Source organism: Gallus gallus, chromosome 1 (genome assembly GCF_016699485.2).
Source record: "Gallus gallus isolate bGalGal1 chromosome 1, bGalGal1.mat.broiler.GRCg7b, whole genome shotgun sequence".
NCBI classification, from domain to species: Eukaryota; Metazoa; Chordata; class Aves; order Galliformes; family Phasianidae; genus Gallus; species Gallus gallus.
In genome coordinates, this window is record NC_052532.1 from 80,501,249 (window position 1) to 80,521,417 (window position 20,169).

General features: G+C 48.7%; 1 protein-coding gene across 1 annotated transcript in view; it reads left to right on the forward strand.

Moving 5' to 3' along the window:
- The first annotated feature begins 3,168 nt into the window (after positions 1–3,168).
- The window catches only part of CASQ2 (calsequestrin 2), a 32,140-nt gene continuing 15,139 nt past the window's right edge, over positions 3,169–20,169 (forward strand). The window contains exons 1-5 of the mRNA NM_204526.2: positions 3,169–3,545; positions 16,129–16,213; positions 17,118–17,218; positions 18,641–18,752; positions 19,213–19,286. Of these exons, the coding sequence (NP_989857.2) occupies positions 3,312–3,545; positions 16,129–16,213; positions 17,118–17,218; positions 18,641–18,752; positions 19,213–19,286 (606 nt within the window). The 5' untranslated portion in view covers positions 3,169–3,311. The remainder of the gene's footprint in view (positions 3,546–16,128; positions 16,214–17,117; positions 17,219–18,640; positions 18,753–19,212; positions 19,287–20,169) is intronic.

Consider the following 20,169-nt stretch of genomic DNA (forward strand, 5'->3'; position numbering starts at 1 on the left):
CCTAACCCCCAGCTGCCCCTCCCCTGACACAGCTCCATGCCGTTCCCTCGGGCCCTGTCGCTGTCACACAGAGCAGAGCTCAGCGCTGCCCCTCCGCTCCCTGTGAGGAGCTGCAGCCGCCATGAGGCCTCCCCTCAGCTCCTCTGCTCTGTGCTGAGCTCACGAGGAGACCTCAGCCGCTCCTCACACACCTTGCCCTCCAGACTCTTCACCACCTTCATAGTTGTCCTTTGGACACTCTCTAATAGATTAGGAGTGAGGAGGCTGTGCCTTACTGTCCACTTCTGCTAGCGGCTAACAGAGACCAGCTGTGCCAGGCAATTATCAATGGACTAACTGAACTTTAGGACAGGTGCCCCAGTGCTTTGTCATTCCCTTGCCTGGCACCAACCACAGAATCAAAAGTGTTGCACCCAGGGAGAGCTAAATGGGATCAGGAAGATCCCACACACTCTGGTGTGCTGCTACCAGGACCCAGAATGACGATGGAGACAAAAGCAAAACACTTATGGCCTTTGCCAGGGTGTGGGAGATTCAGTTCCATTTACAATTCTGCTCTGTATCAGCCTCGGGCACTTAACTTCTGTTCTGAACACCCCCAGCAAATGAATCTGGAATTTCAGGTCTGTATTGGAAGGTTTGCAATGAGAACACCTGCTTTGACTAGAGTTCCACTCATTGGACTTGAGAAGTTCAGGTGACCAAGACAGTTATTTAAGATTTATCCTGTCTTCACAGGATTATCCCTTTCTAAATCAAACACACAAATTCTGCCTTTTAGGAAGCGTATAAAACATTTAAACCACTTCTGATATAGTGACTGAGGTACCTTAAGTTTCAGATGGATGCAGCCACGACTGAAATACTGCACCAAATGCCCATTGAGTTCAGCACTAACAGTCGCACTGAGTTTCTGAGCAGACAGACAAAGAGATGGACTCCCATTGATCAGGATATATCCCGTGTTGTTCAGCTGGAACAATTGCCCTAGAGGCAGAGGTGAAGCATAAGTCACAGGCTGCTGCTACTCATGCCACAGACAGACAGAATAGATGGGGCTAGGGTGAGCAAGGCAATATTTTCATTTTTCGATAGCAAAAAGAGGAGAAAATGAAAATTGGATTGTGTCTATTTTTATTTAAGTTATTCAGATTAGAGAGAAAGCATGTCAAAAGTAACTTGAGTGATATGAAAGTGGAGCAATTGCTGTAGATCTACAAAACCAAAAGGAGGGCAGGAGCCTGGGAAGCTGATTTTGAAGTACCTGTGAACATTTCATTTTTACAACCCTGTCTGATGTGTGCCTGCTTTAAAACATGCTCTGATGGCAAGGACAGCCTATTCCTGCACCCCAAATGCATGGAGCCCTTCAAAGGCAATCAGCCAACCTAGCGTAGGCCTGATCATCACACAAGCTCAGTTCTGTGCTTTACAGACCAAACATTTAGCAAAAACCTAGCTGTTGTCACCCACTGTGGAAGAAGTCTTGCATCTTCTGCTAACAGCAGTAAGATTTATCCAGGTTTTTCACATCTCCGTCTGAAAATGACAGCCCTCACAGTGGGGAGTGAATTTCAGAGGTTGTCTTGCTCTGGCTTCTACCTGGATTTCTCAGCTTCCATTGTTAGGACATCAAGTTGCAAACAAACAATCTCCTTAAAAGACAAGACCAGAAAATAAGAGGTTTTGGGAATAGGATAGACTTCAAAACTGTAGCCCATGGAGTAGCAGCTCACATGTCGTGGGCTATGTTGGAAATGGCATCTATGGGTGATACGTGCTCCTGCATCACCCAGAAGTGAGGTATAATCGCTAAGCAGCACTCACTTTTTGCCCCAAGCACACATCAAAATACCCCAGTCATAGAATTAAATAGGACCAGGGACATCATCTCCTCACACATGTGAATGAAGTAAGGGTACGATGGAGCAAAGTGCAAGAAGTAGGCCTGATGAAGTTGTTTGTCTGCACATCATTTTGGCACAGGAGAGACCCGTGCCCACTGTCACACTCCTCTTTGCCAGCTCCTCCAAATATCTTCCCCAGCAGATCAGCATCATCCTGGTAGCAGGGCTGGCTAGCAGCCAGCTGGCCTGCCTCCATGTCCCTGTCGCTGCCAGTCATGGGGCAGCGGTGACACACAGTCAGAGGAGGGGAGGAGGTGAAAGAATGTGCTGCTGCACCAGGAGCGGGGAAGCAGTCATCATTCTCCATTTCACTTGTTAGGAGATGCAGCAAAGCTCTGTGAGAAGACCTTCAGGGACAACGGGCAGGTCCCAGAGGCTGGGAGGCCAGCAGCAATGGTGGCATCTGCCCACCATCTCAAGGAGGCCCATGTCTCCTGCCCCAAGGCACCAGTGTAAACCTTGCCCTTCATTCTTTAGTGTGACAAGGCTTTAGCCAGTAACCAGCAACCTCTGGGACTTGGCAACAGCTGTGTGAGTGAGGAGCTACAAGTCAAGCTTCTCTCTACTTTGGGATTACGGTTGTGAGCAGGAGATCCCAGGGCCAGTAGACCTCCTGGCACTCTGCGAGCAGACAGAATGCTTCAGAAAAGAGCTTAAATTCCATCAAGTAAATCAAGTCCGTGCCCCAGGCAGCGTGAGGGAGTCTCAGGAGTGCTCACCTCCTTTACTGCTGAGGAAATGTGACTTTTCCTCTAGTGGTAGTGGTAAGTCTGAAACGATTTCATCCAAGCTCTGTTATCCGCTTTCTAATCACTGCGATGCCCAAGTGGTTACAGAGGTACCCTTGTTACAAAATGCAGCCAATATCTTCTATTTTTGCTAAGCCCTAGTAGGATGGACTGTGCCTTGGCTCTCTGTATAAATGAAGTCCGTCCCTTCCCCAAATCTGCCTGCATCCTCCCAGCACTGCCAACCTCCACTCCCTCCTGCACTCCCTCACACTCCCTCTCACTCACTCCCTCGCTCTCAGATGATGCAGAGTGCCAGCTAGTCCCTCAATGCTGTCATATCTGTCCTTTTTATTCATTGCAGGGTTTATTTTTAGACTGAAACAACTGCTTCCTAAAAATGGAGTTCCTAATGACACGGGAGCTGGACACAGCTATGTAAGGTATCCAGGGCTTGGCCTGACAGCTTCTCCTGTCTGTCTCTTTGTTGTGAGCCCAGGACAGCAAAGTTTGTCGCTTGCCACCAGCCTTGCAGAGCTTGGACTGAACACTAGGAAGGCAGCAGAAAGAGAAACTCGGTGCAGACGCCCACTGGAGCCCTTGGCCTCCTTCTCTTCCCAGACTGAGAAGGAGAGAGACCTTTGCCTGCGCTGCACTGAACTCCAAGGGTTCCCCAATGAAGGCGACTTGCTGGATCCTGGCAGGCTTTTGCCTGCTTTTCTGCTGCAAGGCAGAAGAAGGACTGAATTTCCCCACGTATGATGGGAAAGACCGAGTGATCGACCTGAACGAGAAGAACTACAAGCATGCCCTGAAGAAGTATGACATGCTTTGTCTGCTCTTCCACGAGCCTGTGAGCTCCGACAGGGTGTCCCAGAAGCAGTTCCAGATGACGGAGATGGTCCTGGAGGTAAGCACCACTGCGTGGCCCTGCCGGGTCAATGCCACTGCGCATCTGGAGTTGTGGAGACGGGTCATGGGGCAGTCAGGGGCCTGGTGGGAATGGCCAAAGGTTTGAGGCTGCTTGCCTGGGTAGGATTTAGACCCTGAGCTCTGTGAAGTACAGGGTAAAGCCTTTGTTGTAGTCTTCTGAGTCGTTTGCTGGGAAATAGCCTTTCTGAATGGTGCATCAGAAAACAGGGAAAAGCAAGTAATCTTGCAAACCCCAGCAGCATGAATTCAGCTTAGATGAGCTTTTTCAAACCTCAGCACAGGTCTGAGTGCAGAGCCTGAAGCTGTTAGCTCCCTTCTCCTTCTAGTATACCCTCCTTGGATTCAAGATTCCTTCCAGTTTCCTATTCCACTGGGAGCAAACAGCCAAGAAGTCCCACCAAACTGTGTTGCAAATGGGTGTCCCAGCTCCACATCTCAAAAGCTCCCTGTTGGTGTGGCATTAAATCCCTTTTTGTTTTTCTGACACTTGGTTGCCTGCTTGGAATAAGTCTGTAGCTGCTTGTAAATGCAGCCATTCATTTCTGTGCTGAAAATAAGCATTGTTAATTCTTTGGTGAAAGAATGATTAATTAATCCTCGGTAAAATAAATCACACTAAAAATTACAAAGTAGATTCATAGCATTCTTTCATGTAGTGTGGCTGTAATCTAGGGACTCTTAGAGCAGTAAACCTTGATGGTTAATTGTTAATTTTCTCCCAGGGACTTTGAAATATTCCTTCTTAACTAAAGGACACATTTGGATAGAAAGCGAGAACTGCAGAAGAAATACATAATCTCTATTTTTCAAAAATAAAATGCATTGCACCTCTTTAAGTACAGCAAATGTGATTTAGAGAATATTCTCAGAGTGAGGGCTAGGACCTGCAAAAGTCCACAGCCAAGTTCAAGTGGACTACTGATCTCCCCAGCAAGGCAGGCAAGAAAGATTCAAACCTGACCAGATCTTATTCACCTGTCAGGAAACAGTTACTTGTTCCAGGTGAGCGATCAAATGACACTTGGCAAAATAAAAATAACCCTGGAACTCCAGCTGAAAAGTTTATGGCTAGTAGTATAATCGCATTGTTGTTTAAAAGGATAGCTATTTCGTGCTAGATAGATGGCAAGCATTCACTAAGTGTGTATTTATGGAAACCTGGCAGAAGCAGGTACCCAGTGTACACTGTTGGTTGTACTCCCCGTGACACCTATCCCCACGTTAGCAATCAACCGTACTGAGTGTGCAATTGCTACAGTGCAGCATGTGTTCAAGCTTTTATTTTGCAGGACTTGCTTCAGAGGTGAATACATTAGCTTAGGACTCTGGTGATTTGGTTTCCAATTGCTTCTCTGCCATGGAACTCTGTTGTGACCTTGGGCAAGAGACTGAGGATTAGATCCGCAGCAGACTTTATGTACTTGTAGTGTTCTGGTTCACTAATGCTCAGCTACAAGCTGACCGTTCTACAGAACACCCTGCACTTGTGGCTCTGACCTCAACACTTTTCCAGCACTTGCAGTGCGGATTCAGTGCATGTGTTGAAATTCCCCGTTGTCCCCTGGGCTGGGAATCGCAGCAGCAATCTTACAGTCCCCACACAGCAGAGATCTGCAGACTGGACACTCCTTTGCCACAGACACTCAAGGGATTGTTGGTGTCACAGAGAAAGTGCTGCATAGGATACAGAACAGCAAGGTGCTGGTGCTCCTGATTTCTGTGACTAACTTAACCATTGCAGCAAGCTAGGTTTTAACCTTCTCCCTCTGGTGACAGCACTCAAAGCTTCACCTTCCTCACCTCAAGCCACAAATGTGTAGTAAGGATCACTCTCAATCTGCCCTGCCTGTGGGAGGATGCCTATATGGAGCATCTCATGCTTACTTACTGTATTAAGGATTAACTTTCTGGAGCATCTCACATTTTTTCACCTTACTTTATTGAGGATTTGCCTGATGACTCACAGCAAGGTATGCTGCTTCCACAGCCTGGAAAACACCACTTCCTTCTATAAAATTGCACTGGTCTCCACCATAAGGAATAATGGGAACTCTTCACAGAAGACCTTCAGGCAGGTGTGGAGCTAGGCAAAGATCTGAGTTAACCATCTAAGGGTTATTACTTCCTATTGCCTGATGAACACAGGTATGTGTGTACATAGGAGGAAATAGGCTTCATGGATTTCCAAAGTGTCCACCCTTTCTGTTTCTCCCACACACCTTAGAAGAAATGTATAGTTCCAAAGACCAAAGGCTTGAATAAATATCTTAGAACAAGATAAAAACGTGGAGAGATTCAGTAACAGGGTCCCTCCAGATTTGCTAGGACAAAATTCCAGATGTGCCCAAATAGTAGACAGTATGGCATATTGTCAAAGCAAGCAAAAGTCCCAGTAGCGCCTGCTGACCCCTTCTTCACTCCAGACCCAGCCACTGGTTTAGGTCTCAGCAGGTGAAAAAAGACATGGCTGCAAAACATCCAAGGAGGGCGGGATGGGCCTAGACAACACTCCTCCAATCCAGGAGCAAATTGTCCCTTGGCCATGGTTTCATCCAAATACATGGCTCATGGTCATCAACAAGCTTGGATTGGTTCCACTGGTAGCTAACAGGGCTTGAACTCATACGGCAGCACTTCCCTCTTTCAGTGCACTTCAGTCTCTTCCCTTCCAAGTCCCTGCTCTGTTTGAAGCTTGCAATGCCTTAATTATGTCTGAGATCTCCCTGGAAAATCTGGCTGAAAAGGGCCAAGAACTTGAAACTTTATTTGTGGAGGCAGCTGACAAACCAGGAGGGCAGAGAGAAGAGAATCACAAGGGTCTCACTTCCTTAGGGAAACGTTCTGAAAACCTGACAGGACAAGTGAAGTTAAGCACATTGTTAAGGTCTTGATCCAATTGTAACCACAAACGTCAGGGTGAGAAGAAAGTGATATGCTAGGAAAATTCTCCTTCCCATTACAAAAGCCCAGTGTGTGGAACTGACCAGCAAAATCTCAGGATGTTCACCAGGTATCATTAGATAATGGGATGCTGTGGTTACGCTGATATTACGGGATCTTCAGCTCCCTCCACCCAGTCCTATTGGGATCTGCCACTGGATTCCCACACAGCCCAGCATGCCCTTCCAATTTGGAAAGGCAATGAAGAAGATCATCAGCTGACCTACCGCCTACTTTGCCGTGTCTTTTCCAGCCAAGACAATTCTACGAGTTTGAGTTGATGAGCATGGCTGCTTCACAGCTCAGACTAAGGGGCTCTTATGGTCCTTTGCTTTTCTTTCTCCCTCCACTCAGCCCAACTCCTGCTGAACAGCTCCCATAGGTTGAGTGAGGAAAATCCTCCACTCTAGATGATGACAGGGCGTAGTACCATTGAGGACAGTGGTAGCAGTTCCTACCCTGTGGCAATTTTTCTAAGAGCCCCACGTGCCCTGTGGGGTGAGCACAGGGAAGGAGATCACACACAGCCAGACACAAAGCTTCACAGTGCAGATTTAAATGCCAAGTAAGACAAAAAGCTACTTGTCCCCAAATGTCTCAGCTTTAATGGAAAAAGGGTGAAAGAGGACAAGAACAAAGCAGGGAAGCTTAAAATACGTTCTGCTACTCTTCTTCTTTCTAACTCCCCTATTTCCTCCAATCTCACACCACTGCTTCTCAGACCTCTCCCTTCTCCCTCTCGTCTCCAAACCCTTCCCAAATACTGGGAGAGCTTTGCTTTCCAGAGGGCCAGCCTCTGTCTCTAGGGATCATGTTGCAGAAATAAAGAGCAGCAGGGTAAGGGATTTTTATTTTGCACATGAGAAGCTCTCTCCACCAGCAGAGGCTGTCTCAGCGCAGAGCAGGCTGCCTGCGAAGCAGACATTGCATCTCCCTCCCAGTGTCCAAGTACAAATCAGTACTGCTTGTGCTGTGAGGGGGAAATACAGCTTTTGAGTTCAACAGAAACAGGGTTAAAGTGAGGATAAAGTCTAATTCACTTGAAAGCAACAATTTACTTTCAAGCGTTGGCGCTCATAAAGCTCCACTCACAGGCTTTCAGCTGAGAATGGAAACATCAATTAAGATTTGTCTGGTTTTGGGGCAGTTCCACCCATCTGGTCTTCCAATCTTTTTAGCGCTGATAGCCCCTGTGAGAGCTCAGAAACACGTCACAAGTAGCAAAAAGGCCTTCTTTTCTGATCCAACACAAGAAAAAAGCGGGCAAGTATAGGTATGTACATAAATTCATAGTAAGCAGGAGCTGGGACACTATCCCCATGTCCAGAGTAGAGGAGAATATAAAACCAAGAGCTTTCTTTAAGCACCCTAATCAGTTTGTTTCACAGACTCAGTTTTCAGCCTTTTTCTTTGAAAATGGGTATGCTCATGAGACACCAACTCAGTATGACTTCCATGGCTGGGTAAACATGTTACACTGTCTGGTCCCTGCGTCCCTACAGAGCAAGTCCTCAGGGTGAGAGATGGGGCACACCTGGATGGAGAGGTACCTGAAGAAGCCTACAGCATGAGTACCTCATAGTACAAGTAATAAAACGGGTCCTTTGGTTGCCACAGCTGAGGCAGTGGCTTCTGCTGCAGATAAGTTAATGCAAAAAGTTAGGAAGGAAGGGAGAGAAAGGAAAAGTTGTGCGCTGCTTCCTTTGGCCTCTGAGACTATGTAAGTACATCCCAGCCCATTAACAGCTCAGACAGAGCACTAGGAAAGTTTCACTCCCTGACACGCCAACCGCAAAAGAAGCTACAGAGAGCTCCCCAGTCTGTGGATGGGCACACTGACACCCAGGCACAAGTGTGGCCATAATTTGGCCTTTTGTGGCCAGTGGTAGAAACAATTTCCAAGACTACTTTAATCCTTATCACCTAGTTTCCTTTCCTGATGCCCCTCCATCCATCTCATCACTGAGGTTGGTCTGGCTGCCGGAGCAGCTTCTAGCATAAGACCCCATTTCCACCGCCACCACCTCCCTCTTGGAAAGGTATCCTTCATGTCCAGCCATGTATGGTCAGAGGGAGAGAAGTATGCTGATGGAAGTTCTCAGAGTAGGAAATAGCTGTCATCCCGGCATCTAAGGGAAATTCAGTCAGTTTCATCCAAAGAACAGCAAAATTATGCAAATGTCACTTGGAGACATAGCAGGCCTCTATGGGACTGGGCTCACCTGCTGACACAATGCAATGCCAAGTCTGCTTGGGCTTTGCAGGCTACCTCAGCCCCGGGGGTGAGGAGTTCTCTCTGTCCAGCTGGAGAGCAGACAGCCTCTGTAGGTGCCATGCAAGAGCTTAAGCCAGCTGGAGACTCCTCCCATACCACACCTTTGTTCTGAAATGCCCAAGAGATGAGGAAAAGTTGTGAAAAGCCCATCCTTCAAACCTCAGTCATCCTGCCACACCAATCAGGCTCCCTAGAAACATGCCAGTGGGGGTTTCTGATGCATTCTTGATATCCAGGAGGCAGGGTTACCCTCCCGTCTAATAAGATGCCACTGACCTATCATAGTGCATTCTAAGTGGGCATCAAAAGGACTGGCCTGAGCAATCATTCACCAGTGGGCATAGAATATTGCAAGTTGGAAGGGACCCATAAGGGACCGAGTCCAGCTCCAGTGTATGTGTACTGTCACCATTTATTGTTCTCTGCCTCGGACCTTGACACTGCCCAGAAGTCTGCTGAGGGCAGATAGCATCCTATGAGGTGAAGCATTAGCTCCCACTTTAGCTCCCACTGCCCTCACTCCAGAGCTCGGTCTGCGGTGCCCTTCATTTAAATCGAGCTGATCAAAGCCTGCCACTACCCTGCATTTAAGCCTGAGTTTCACCCACGGGGAAAAGGGAAAGGAGATACAGTAATTCTCTTTAAAGCCCCAGGAGGGAGGGGAGCTATTTAAGCACAAAGCCTGAGGACAAGCGGGCTATGAATAAACCAAGTTTGGAAACTAGGGAGCTCCTAATCACCAGAGGAAGGAGTCAAGGGGAGAACAGCCCTGCGAGTTTAAAGGACAGTGACAGAGACCGAGGGACCTGGTCCGAGTTCTGATGACCAGAGATGCCTCTTTGAGGCCTCTGTCCCTAAACAGCAGGCACCTACGCAAGGAATGCGTGGCCCAGGAAAGAAGTGACTTAGCAAGGTCCGAATTCTCTTGTTTTATTTAATCCTCTGCACGCTGGGATTTACCTACTTATAGAAAGAAAACCTTGCCCGAGGAAATAGAACAAGCAGCAGCCCCATGCGCGGTTCCCCGCTGCGCTGGCCCCTGAGCACTGCTGATGGGGCTCATTCCTGCACACGCTCTGGCGCAGCTCCGGTGCAGGCCAGCTGCACGACATGATACCTCCTCTTTCTGGGAACTCGCTCCTGCCCTGGCAGCCGACAGACTGAGCAGAGCTCTGACACCTCGAAGCCCGCGTAAGGAGACACTCGTTCTGAGCGTTTCCCTCGGGGCTGCTCGCTCGCTGCTCCTTGGCTGAGTTCTCCTTCACCCCAAGGAACCTATTGCTCCCTCAGGGCCCCACACTGGTGTGGATTCAGGGTAGGAGCAGCCAGATCCCTCCTGTGGCACTCCAGGGTTTCGGAGGCATTGGCTCAGGCCCACGAGGCCAGAAAACTGAGAAATTTCCTTGGAGCTGGAAGCTTGAAAACACCGCAGGGTCCTGAGGAAGAGAAGGGGCAGTGCACTGAGCTCACTTCCTTCCTCCAGCGCCCGCTTGAAAGCAGCTGGCTGCTGCTCCACATAGGTCCCACTGTGGCATCCAGCCTTTGCTTCCAAGCAAAGCCAGCTATAGCCTCACTTTTGAAGAGGACAGCTCCCACATCCCCCCTCCTGTCTCTGGTTCAGCAGTGTGGGGTTCAACAGAGGGGGTTCCGCAGAGCAGCCCCAGGCACCAATCCACCTGCAGAGCTGAGGTCAACACAAGCACACTCGCAGCCCCAGACTGTCCACAGTGTGCAAGCTGCTCGGCTGAGTCGGCAAAACACCTGTGAAGCAGTGCCAGCAGGCACCAGCCAACAGCAGCAGCAAGTGGTCCCGGCCCCATGGGTGCTCACAGCCACCGGCATCATCCTCTGCTATCTCAGGGGCTTTGGCTTACAGCTGGCTAAAATTAGGGATGCCCGGGTGTGGATAAAAATACAGCCCTAGCTATGTGAAACCTTTAGGTAGGTGGCCAAAGAGCACATCATATGCCTGGCTGGGCTGAGCAGCCGGGGAGCTCTTAAAGGGCCGCAGCACCGTTCTTGGAGCGCTACCTGTGAAAGGACCTCCCTCTGCAGGAGTGACCTTTGGGTGTTCTGTATTTGGGGACTTGCCTTTTCACCAGGAGAGCAGCAACCCCCCAGGAGGGCAGCTCCAGTGGTGGAAAAGGGCAGCAAGATGGGCCACGCTTACTCTCTCACAGCTCTGCTGCCAGGCCCTGCTGCAGCAGCTGCTCCTTCCTTCTCTATGGCCATCACAAAGCTTCAGGAGCTGTCGTTCACCAGCCTGAGTTACACACAGATCCAATACTTTTCTGCTGGGTATTGTGAGGGGATGCTGCATGGCACAACACAGCATTAAGGGGAGTGATGCCCTTCTGCTCTACTACAGACTGTTCCAACAATGGAGAAGCCAACCACAGTGTAAAGGTGTGAGTTCTGCAGAAGGTTTCAAAGCCTTTGGGGAACTACTCTAGTTTCTTGTCATATCCTCCTGTTGTTTCTGAAAATAAAAATGAAGTTTTAAGATAGTAAGCCATCACCATCTTCACATCAGTGTGTTCTGACCATCAACATGTTCTGCGACTTTGAAGAGCGGAACACCAGAAAAGTGGAAAGAAAGATGACTTCCCTTATCATTTCCCGTTGCTCTTCTCATTGCGTTGCTTCAGTTTTGCTCTTCTACCACTGCCTGCTAGGAAACAGCAATTTCCCTGTGTGTAGCAGAGGTACTCCCAAAGGCTATCAGAGACCCAGGTGTGCCCCGCACTCTGCCTCCCAGCCTGGGGAATGTCAACCTTGCTGCCTGGGGGGATCTTGACAGTGAAGTGAGAAGAAAATCCAGGCCAGAAACCCATAATGTCACTCCGCAATGAAAGACTGACTATGCTGGGATACCTGTCTCATCCATCACCATCTGTAACCCTCTCTGCTGCATCTGTTCTGCCATTTGACGGCAAAACTGACACCAAATGCAAGGTCCAGAACAATCACCACTGTCTGCAGCTGAAGCAGGATTGTCGTCAGACAACCCGTCACCTTTACAAGGGTGCTGCTGCTGCTTCTTGTAGTGTAGGATTTCAGAAGGACCCCATGAGTCTCCTTAAAGCTTCTCATCACCACACCTCAGTTCAGGTAGTTGTGGTAGTAGGAAGCTGGGATGCTCAAGCAGGGAGCTGTTTCCTTCCATCTCCATTATTCAGATTGCTAGCACTTGCTGACACCACCCAAAATCATAGAATCACAGAATCATGGAATGGCTTAGGTTGGAAGGGACGTTAATAGGCATCTTGTTCCAACCCCTGATGAGACGGTGCTTTCTTGCTCGTAGGTCATAGAATTGTAGAATGGTCCTCAGGCTTGATTTGGGGCTGGCACTTCTCATTGATCTCACAGGGCCACGCACCTACCCAAATGAGAATAGGGCTGTTACCTGAGGAAAACTCATCACTCCTGTTCCTGAGAATGCACAGGACTCAACTTGTGACCCCATGACTAGAAAGAATGCACTGCAGAGGCATTGTGCTTATGAGATAAAGGCTGCAAAATGTCCATGGGATACAAGCTTACAAGCCCGTGCTGTCTTTGCTTGTGCTCTAAGCCCTGCCTCCCCTCCTCATGTACCTCAGGGACTGCATGACCAGCTAAGCCCAGTTCTTCCGGGGCAGTTTCTCCCTCCCATCTCCCCGTGCAGCTGTTGAAGTTAAATTGCTCGCTATAGAGGCTGACATAAAGGCAGGGGCTCTGGCTGGATGAGACTTCAAGCAATACGAATTTAAAGGGAGAAGAAGGAGTAGGAGCTGTGTTCTTACGTTACAGCCGCCTCTGACCCAAAGGTCTGAGCCAGAAGGATTGTCAAGATCAGAAACATTATCTGCATTCAAATCCCACTTGCATGATGGAATCAGAAAATACTGTAAGGGGATATACAGATGCTTGATACTGTAATGAGCTGGGGGCAACCAGCCAAGCTGCATGCCTCTGGCATCCTCTATATTTTGCTGCCTGATGGGGTTCAAATGTAGATATGGGAATGCGTGCACACCTGGGCACTGCTCAGACCCACCTGCCCCACTGGGAAGCAGCAAGCAGGAGTAACATCCAGCCCCACAGAGCTGGCATTTGAAAATGTGACTGTAGGCACAGGCAGCCTGCAAAGGTCCCCTACCTTCCAGCAGTGCCAGTGGAAAGAGTTGTACTGAGTCTCATGTTGCAGAAACATTTTCCCAGTGAGGAATGAAGAGCTCTGTGGATTGGCATGGGCTGTACTGCTCTCTCCTTATCTCATTATCCTGAAAGCTCCAACAAAGGAGAAAGGCTGACAGCAGAGCTCATAGTTCCACCATTTGCACACATACACAAACACTCTCTCCTCTGTACACACACTGTCTATACGCAATCTCATCTATTCACATTCATCTTCTCCTGAGGTGAGCCTCTTCAGAGGGACATCTCCAAACGTGCCTGTAGGAGAGATTGTGCAGTCTCCTCCTAGAGGTACCCAAAAGTCACCTGGATGTGGGCCTGGCACCCTGCTCTGGGTGTCCCTGCTGACCTGTGGTTGCAGCCAATGGACTCACAGGGTCCTGCCAACCTCAGCCATGCTGTGATTCCGTTGTTTTGCCTCCCAATCCCTAATGAGGTGCACATTCCCACAGTCTTGCACAAAGAAGCTTTCATCCCATCACTAATTTTCTAGATGCATCTACTCTTTTCCAGCAAGCTCCCATGCTCACACACTCACCCCTGAAGAGCTATCTTGCATACGCTGCATGTTCACATATGCTACTCCTGATCTAAGCCTCCACTTTTACAAACATCTCTCACTCCTGCTCGTGCCCAACCACTTGTCTGCAGCAGGTGTCACAGCCTCAGATGATGAAGGCACATTGCTGAGCTTCTTCAAACACCCCCAAGAAACTCTAACCATCTCCTGCATGCGCTAGTCAAGAGCCATAGGGCTCAAACTGCCTGGGCTGTGTCTGGCACTTGACTAACAGATGTAAGTAAGTAGCCAGTATGGTTGGAGCTAGATGAAGTGTATTTACATGACTGGACAGCCTTCTTCCCTTGGGCTTTCTCCGTTTTACCTCCTGTCTCAGCACAGCCAGAGCCTCAAACTTTGAGGAGCCTCTTGCTGGTCTGCACAACTGCTTCAGTGCAGGGAGTGGCTAACACGTCCCCTAAAGCTTCTGATCCCACAGACTCCATCTCTTTCCCCAGTAAAGTCACCTCCACACAAGAGGTGCCCGTCTCCTGCTGCTATACTGGACATGAGCTGCTCCAACAAGGCCCAGGTGATGGGACACCAGACTGATCAGACCAATGCTCTGATGCTTTATCCACAGATGTGTGAATATAGACCATTGTTGTACCCTACTCAGGCAGCGTCCTCTGTAAGCAAGAGCTCTGACCTGCAGCCTCCCTTTTATTTCAAATTATTGGTAGAGAGTGGGAGAAGATTGGCAAAGCAACGCAATGCCTTTATTCCATGGAGCACCTCCTAAAGACAGCAGGCCAGGTAGCTGCGAGGGGTTAAGGTAATTGGGTGTTCCTGTTCCTTGATGAAATTGTGAAGGGGATATCTGGGTATGCACTGCTGTAGGGGCCATCTTTTGGAAAAAGAAGCTGAGATGCTGTGATGGTGGAGGATGTCTTCCTAGGGGGACTTTGGGACATGCATTTGGTGGCAGGGAGAAGATAACCCTGTCCTTCAAATGAATGTCACCGCCCTTAGCCTGACTAAAGTCCCAGAGCCCAGATCTTCAGGGTGCCTGCCGTTTTCCCCCAGGATTTTGAGACTTTTCCTCCATGATCCCTGCAATTGCTGGCCATCTGCAGGTGGGGGCTATTTATAGCAGGGAGCTGAGGGGACGCATGGCCGTGGACACAGTGGCGCTGGGTGACATTCAAACCGGCTTTGAGGCTGAAGGGGTGCTGAAATGGGCCCTGGAGGAGGGCACTACCATAAATCAGCCCGCCATCTCTCTGGCTGCAGCCTTTCTGCTGCTCCCTCCAGTGATTGGAGGTGGCCGTGCCCTAATAGGGACATCCCAGAGGCCTCCAACCCTTATTCCCTATCCCCAAATCCAGTAGGGTTTTGTGAATGGGAATGGGGCAGCAGCTGAGATGGGGCATGCTCCCTCAGGCAGGGCGCGATGGGGGGACAGCAAGGAGGCTGTCGGCATCAGAGGCATCTGTGGAGCAGGGGAAGAAGGAGGGGGGGGGGGGGTGTTACAGCTGCTCAGGGGTCTCGAGATGGTGTTACCACTCCGGAGGGTGCCTGTGGATGAGGACGCCATTCGCCTGCTTCCCAGGGCCGCCACATGTCCACGGCACCAGGGTGGAATTCACAAGGTCCCCACCGCAGGGCACTTGCAGCGCGTCTCTCCTTTCCACAGATATCTATTTTCACAAATCAGGCAGGAACTTGATATCACCAAGAGGCCCCTTCATCAAAAATGGTGGGGATGGGGCAGCAGTTTCCAATGCTGCAAGGTGACAAACACGAGCGTGGCTGGGATTAGCCCTGTTTCCTGAGGAAACAGAAGAGAGGACCCAGAGCTGGGGAGCTGGCTGAAGCCAAGACAGGAGATGGGACTTGAGGCACTTCACAGCAGAAGAGATTGATTAGGGTGTTAGCTTGACCACGTTGTCTTATTGCTGCGCTGTTACCCTCTGACTGGCCCACAGCTCAATACAAGCTGGGGCATTAAACACCGCTGGATTTGGATTTCCTTCCAGAGGGGCAACAACACAAGCAATAAAGGATTGATATAGGGAGGGCCCAGGACAGAAAGGAGACACAGTGATGGCCAGGAGCGTTTGGTGGTGTAGCACTGCTGTTTTCAGAAGGCCAGGGAGCTTTTGCTACTCAGTCATATGTAAGCAGTGATAGTTCTGCCACCCTCAATTTTCCAGCCACTGCTGCCTGCCACCTAGCACTCCCAGAATTAAAACATCTGCAGTACCTATGTGTCACAGTCGCCTGTAAGAGACCACTGATGCATGAGGAAGGAGAGAGCTTTTGCTCTGTCAGCAGATGTAAGTCTTCCTCCCAGCTGTTCCCACTACTTCGGTGTCACCAGTGTGGCTGGGAACTCTCTCCTGATGCCCAAGTGTCAAAGCGCAGTTGGCAGCACGTGGTATCACCAGCAAACCCAGCGCCGTGACACAGTGGGAAGAAATCCAACCCTTATGACCTCCAGACAGCCTTATCTCAGCAAAGAGGCAACATGTGATGTGTGCCACCCATCGATGCTGCCTGGGAGCAAAATATGGGTCATCTGTGCCTACTGTGCCATCCTGACAGGGCACAATGTCCTCCAGCATTCCTGCTGCTCATGCTGGATTCTGGTTTTCCCCACAGCTGGCAGCTCAGGTTCTGGAGCCTAGGAGCATCGGATTTGGGATGGTGGATTCCAAGAAGGATGCCAAACTCGCCAAAAAGCTAGGTAAGTCCCATGTTTGCTATCTCCAGAACAGCTTGGATGGCACGGTGTGAAAACTTCATGCTCTTCCTGCACAGAGAAGCTCTGATATAGTGATGCAGAACCAACATCTATGGAGGCATCACATGTGTCCCCACATACCACCTGTCCCCTGGAAGGGTGATCCCCAGCCACTAATAGGAACTGTAGCCTTGCAGTGGCAACCATGTGCCACCCTTTCCTGAGTTGCTCCCCAGATATAAGAGGAACCCTTGATCCTTCTGTTTCCACCCCTCGAAACAGCTGCCCTCTAGTAGCTGTGTAGTACTTTTTCATATTTCATTCCACAAAGAATATGGAAATACTATGGCATGAAAAGACAGTGGTACATAAATACCACACTAGGCTTAAGGCCAGAGACTTACTATACATTGTATACTGGACTGTAATTTTCTCTCCTAAATTAGAGGCTAAGTGTGACGGTGTATGTGAAAATTAAGCAGAGAGTTTCTGCTTCTCCAGAAGGCAATACACAACCCTGTCGTTTTGCACTGCAGGGCTGAGAGCTCCTCATCTTGGAGCCTTCACGAAGACGTTGCGGCATCCAGTCCTCAGCTCAGTCTTGTGCCAGCCTGCCTTCTGCACCATCTCCAACAAATGCTTCTAACTTTTCCCAAGGCAAGCTAAGCATTCGAGAGTTTAAAATTTGCTTTGGCTTCTTGGTCATTTTTTACATTCGCAGAGTTGAGTCTCCTCTAGGCTCAGGAGATCATTAGGATTATTTCTGACTGGACCAACCAAGTCAACAGGCAACTGCATTCCCCCTGGAGGTGTTGCTAGAATAACCAACAAGATGCTCCAACGTAAAAAAGAGTGATGCTTTTAGTGACATGTTGACCACATGATATTTCCTGTCTCCTTCTTTCAGGCTTGGTTGAAGAGGGAAGTCTCTATGTCTTTAAGGAGGAGCGGTTGATTGAATTTGACGGTGAACTGGCCACAGATGTCTTGGTGGAATTCCTCTTGGATGTAAGCACAGATAAGCTCAGATAAAGCCTCTCAGAGAAGACCTTGCAAACACTCACTTTGCAAGAAAAAACACAGGTTATCTCTATTTGAAACTCCATCCCCATTTGCTGCACACCAGCATGCAAATGATGTTGTTCGCCAACTTCCCAAATGCTTGACTGACCACGAGTTCCCAGAAAAGCCAGCACCTTTATATGCCACCAACCACTTACATCTTAAATATATTTTTCTCTCTTTCCTGTTTATGGAGTATTTGGTTGCTCAACTGGGGAGCAAACAACAATCCCACATAAATTCCAACTAAAGCAGGGCTTTTCTGGCAGCCTGATAGTGATGGAGTCCCCATTTATGTGGCTTAAACCCCAACAGCACAACAGCAGGAGGGAGATGTGCACAGCGGAGCATTACTGGTAAGGGGTGCAGCATAAGGAACCTCACAAGGCTCCGTTTGCCATGCTCTGTGGTGCACCACTAATAAATCAAGTTCTGCAAAGAAGGGAGGAGAGTAAGGATTTCTGTTGCTATGTTTTCCACTCAAGGAAAAACACCTAGAAAAGCAGGGAAATAAAAGCAAACACATCAGTGGTACCTGGGCAGCCTGATCTCAAAGGAAAACAGACCCAGTGTTCCTCTACTCCTCAATAGGCTAAGCAGTGGCATGCCTGCATTTGTTTTCCTAGTGAAGCCACACCCAATTTACACCAGTATTGCTTGGCACAACAAAACAAAACAAAACAAATAAATAAATCAGACCAAATCAGACCTTCCACCAGCTGTGTCTGGTTAAAAAACCAAGATTGGACGAAAACCAGGATAAAGTAGCATACTGGTCTTCCAATTTCTTCATCGGATCTGTGATGTGTCTGGAGCCAAAGAACAGATTTAACCCACCGTGCATGTGTGGATCAGCCAGGAAATTTCACTTCTAGACTTCCCACTGCTCCAAAACATTGTTTGATCACGCTCTAGCATGTTCTTTTAAATATTTTTTCCAAAAACAAGTTCTTCATAATAATCTCTTCCAGCAAGCTACACTTAAAAACAAGTATATCCCTCATTCACAGAGGAACACAGTCCTCATATTGCAGTCCTTTCAACCATTCTACCACCTTCACAGCCTCTCCAAAGCCAGCTGCAATTACTACACTTTATCTCCCATTGCAGCATCTATTTGGGTCACCCACACCTCTCTCAGCATCCCTCTGAATGCTTCAGCCTGTGCAGTGAAACTATTAAGTGCTCCTTCTGAAGGTGACCTATGTCTCTCAGTTAGTTCCTCACAGAGAGGCGGAGAGCACCAAACAAGGTGCAGCGGAGAAACTGGGTGACCTCTTTCTCCCCACTTAAGCAGCTAGTGACACAGTGTGGCAGTCAGGTTGGTGCTGCAAATTGTTGTGTTATCAAATGCATTTGTCGTGGCAGCTGCTAGAAGACCCTGTGGAGATCATAAACAGCAAGCTGGAGCTTCAAGCCTTTGACCAAATTGATGACGAAATCAAACTCATTGGCTACTTCAAAGGAGAAGACTCTGAACGTAAGATGAATATGTTCCTTGTGGGGCTTGGAGCCTTGGTGGGGGTGCTGGGGAGTTATATGTTCCTGCTCATTAACATTAAGGAGACAAAAGGTTGCAGTGCAATAATCACTGGAGGATGAGGTAGGGTCGCAAGTGAACTTCTGCTGTTACTGTGCATAAGCCCATTCCTACACCAACAGCAGTCACTCTTGGACTTGCTTCACAGGGCTGCTGATTTTAGCCTCTGCTTAATGCAGCATTTTGGGATCTGTAGTGGGGCTGCACAAAGTGTATTCTGTTCACTCTACATGAAATGGTTCTTGTTTGTAAATCCTGAAGATGTGTAAGAAACACAGTACTGTCATCTGCTGTATTTTGTAATAATTTATATTTGCTCATCCCTGGTGCCTTCTGTACTGATCAGAATGAGACCAGATGTCTATGAAATCTTTCCTCCATTCCCCTTTTCTCCTTACAGATTACAAGGCATTTGAAGAGGCTGCTGAACACTTCCAGCCATATGTCAAATTCTTTGCCACATTCGACAAAGGGGTAAGCATCCACACACCTCACCATGGGAGATCACAGACTCCTTTCTGCACAGCTTAAAGCCTTTCCACTGCAAAGGTGTAGGCTTTGAAGCAAGAAGTTGAGAGCAGGCCTTCCCTAAAACTGAGTGTGAGGGTTAGAGTGGCCCTGAGCATCCTATTCCAGGTAACTCTTTTTGTGCAAGAGGGTCGAACCAGATGACTTCCAGAGGTCCCTTCTAGCCTCAACCATGCTGTAATTTTGTGAACTACACAACTCATCCAGTCAACAGTGCTCCCACCTTCCTTCATCTCTGCATCTGCCCCTGGCCCTCCTAGACCACAAGCTATATCACTTGCACATTCACAGTGGGCATGTCACTGCAAAGATAGATCAAGGCTGGTATCCGTAAGTGAGGACTGGGAGTCTTTTGCTCTGTTGTAGCTCATCTCCTCCTTTGCTATTTGAGGCTGTCACGTCTCAAGTGGACAAGATAGGTGTAATCCGGCTTTAGGCTCCTCATGTGCAACACCTAGAAAGAAATGAACTACTCTATGGAATAAATGAGAGCTGCTCAAATAGGGGTCATTAAGACATATGAATCAGCAGAGGCATACTGTGCAAGAAGACGCCATGTTTATCACAAAGCCTTGCTCTGTCTGTAATTTCCAAATCCACCACTTATACAGCATTTTCCAGAATCTCAGGATGTTCCTAGATTTAGTATCTGGCTCTAGCTTCTCATTTTGAGTATTCCTCTAACTTGTAGTATTTGTGCCTGCTTTTGCATTGGCCCTGTTCCAAGATAAAAGGCCGTTTCTGCAGTGTGGAGTCAGATTGGGATCTGGATTTGGGAACCAGCTCCATTAGGCTTGCAGGACAAGGACTCCAGCCTTGCTCTGCCACA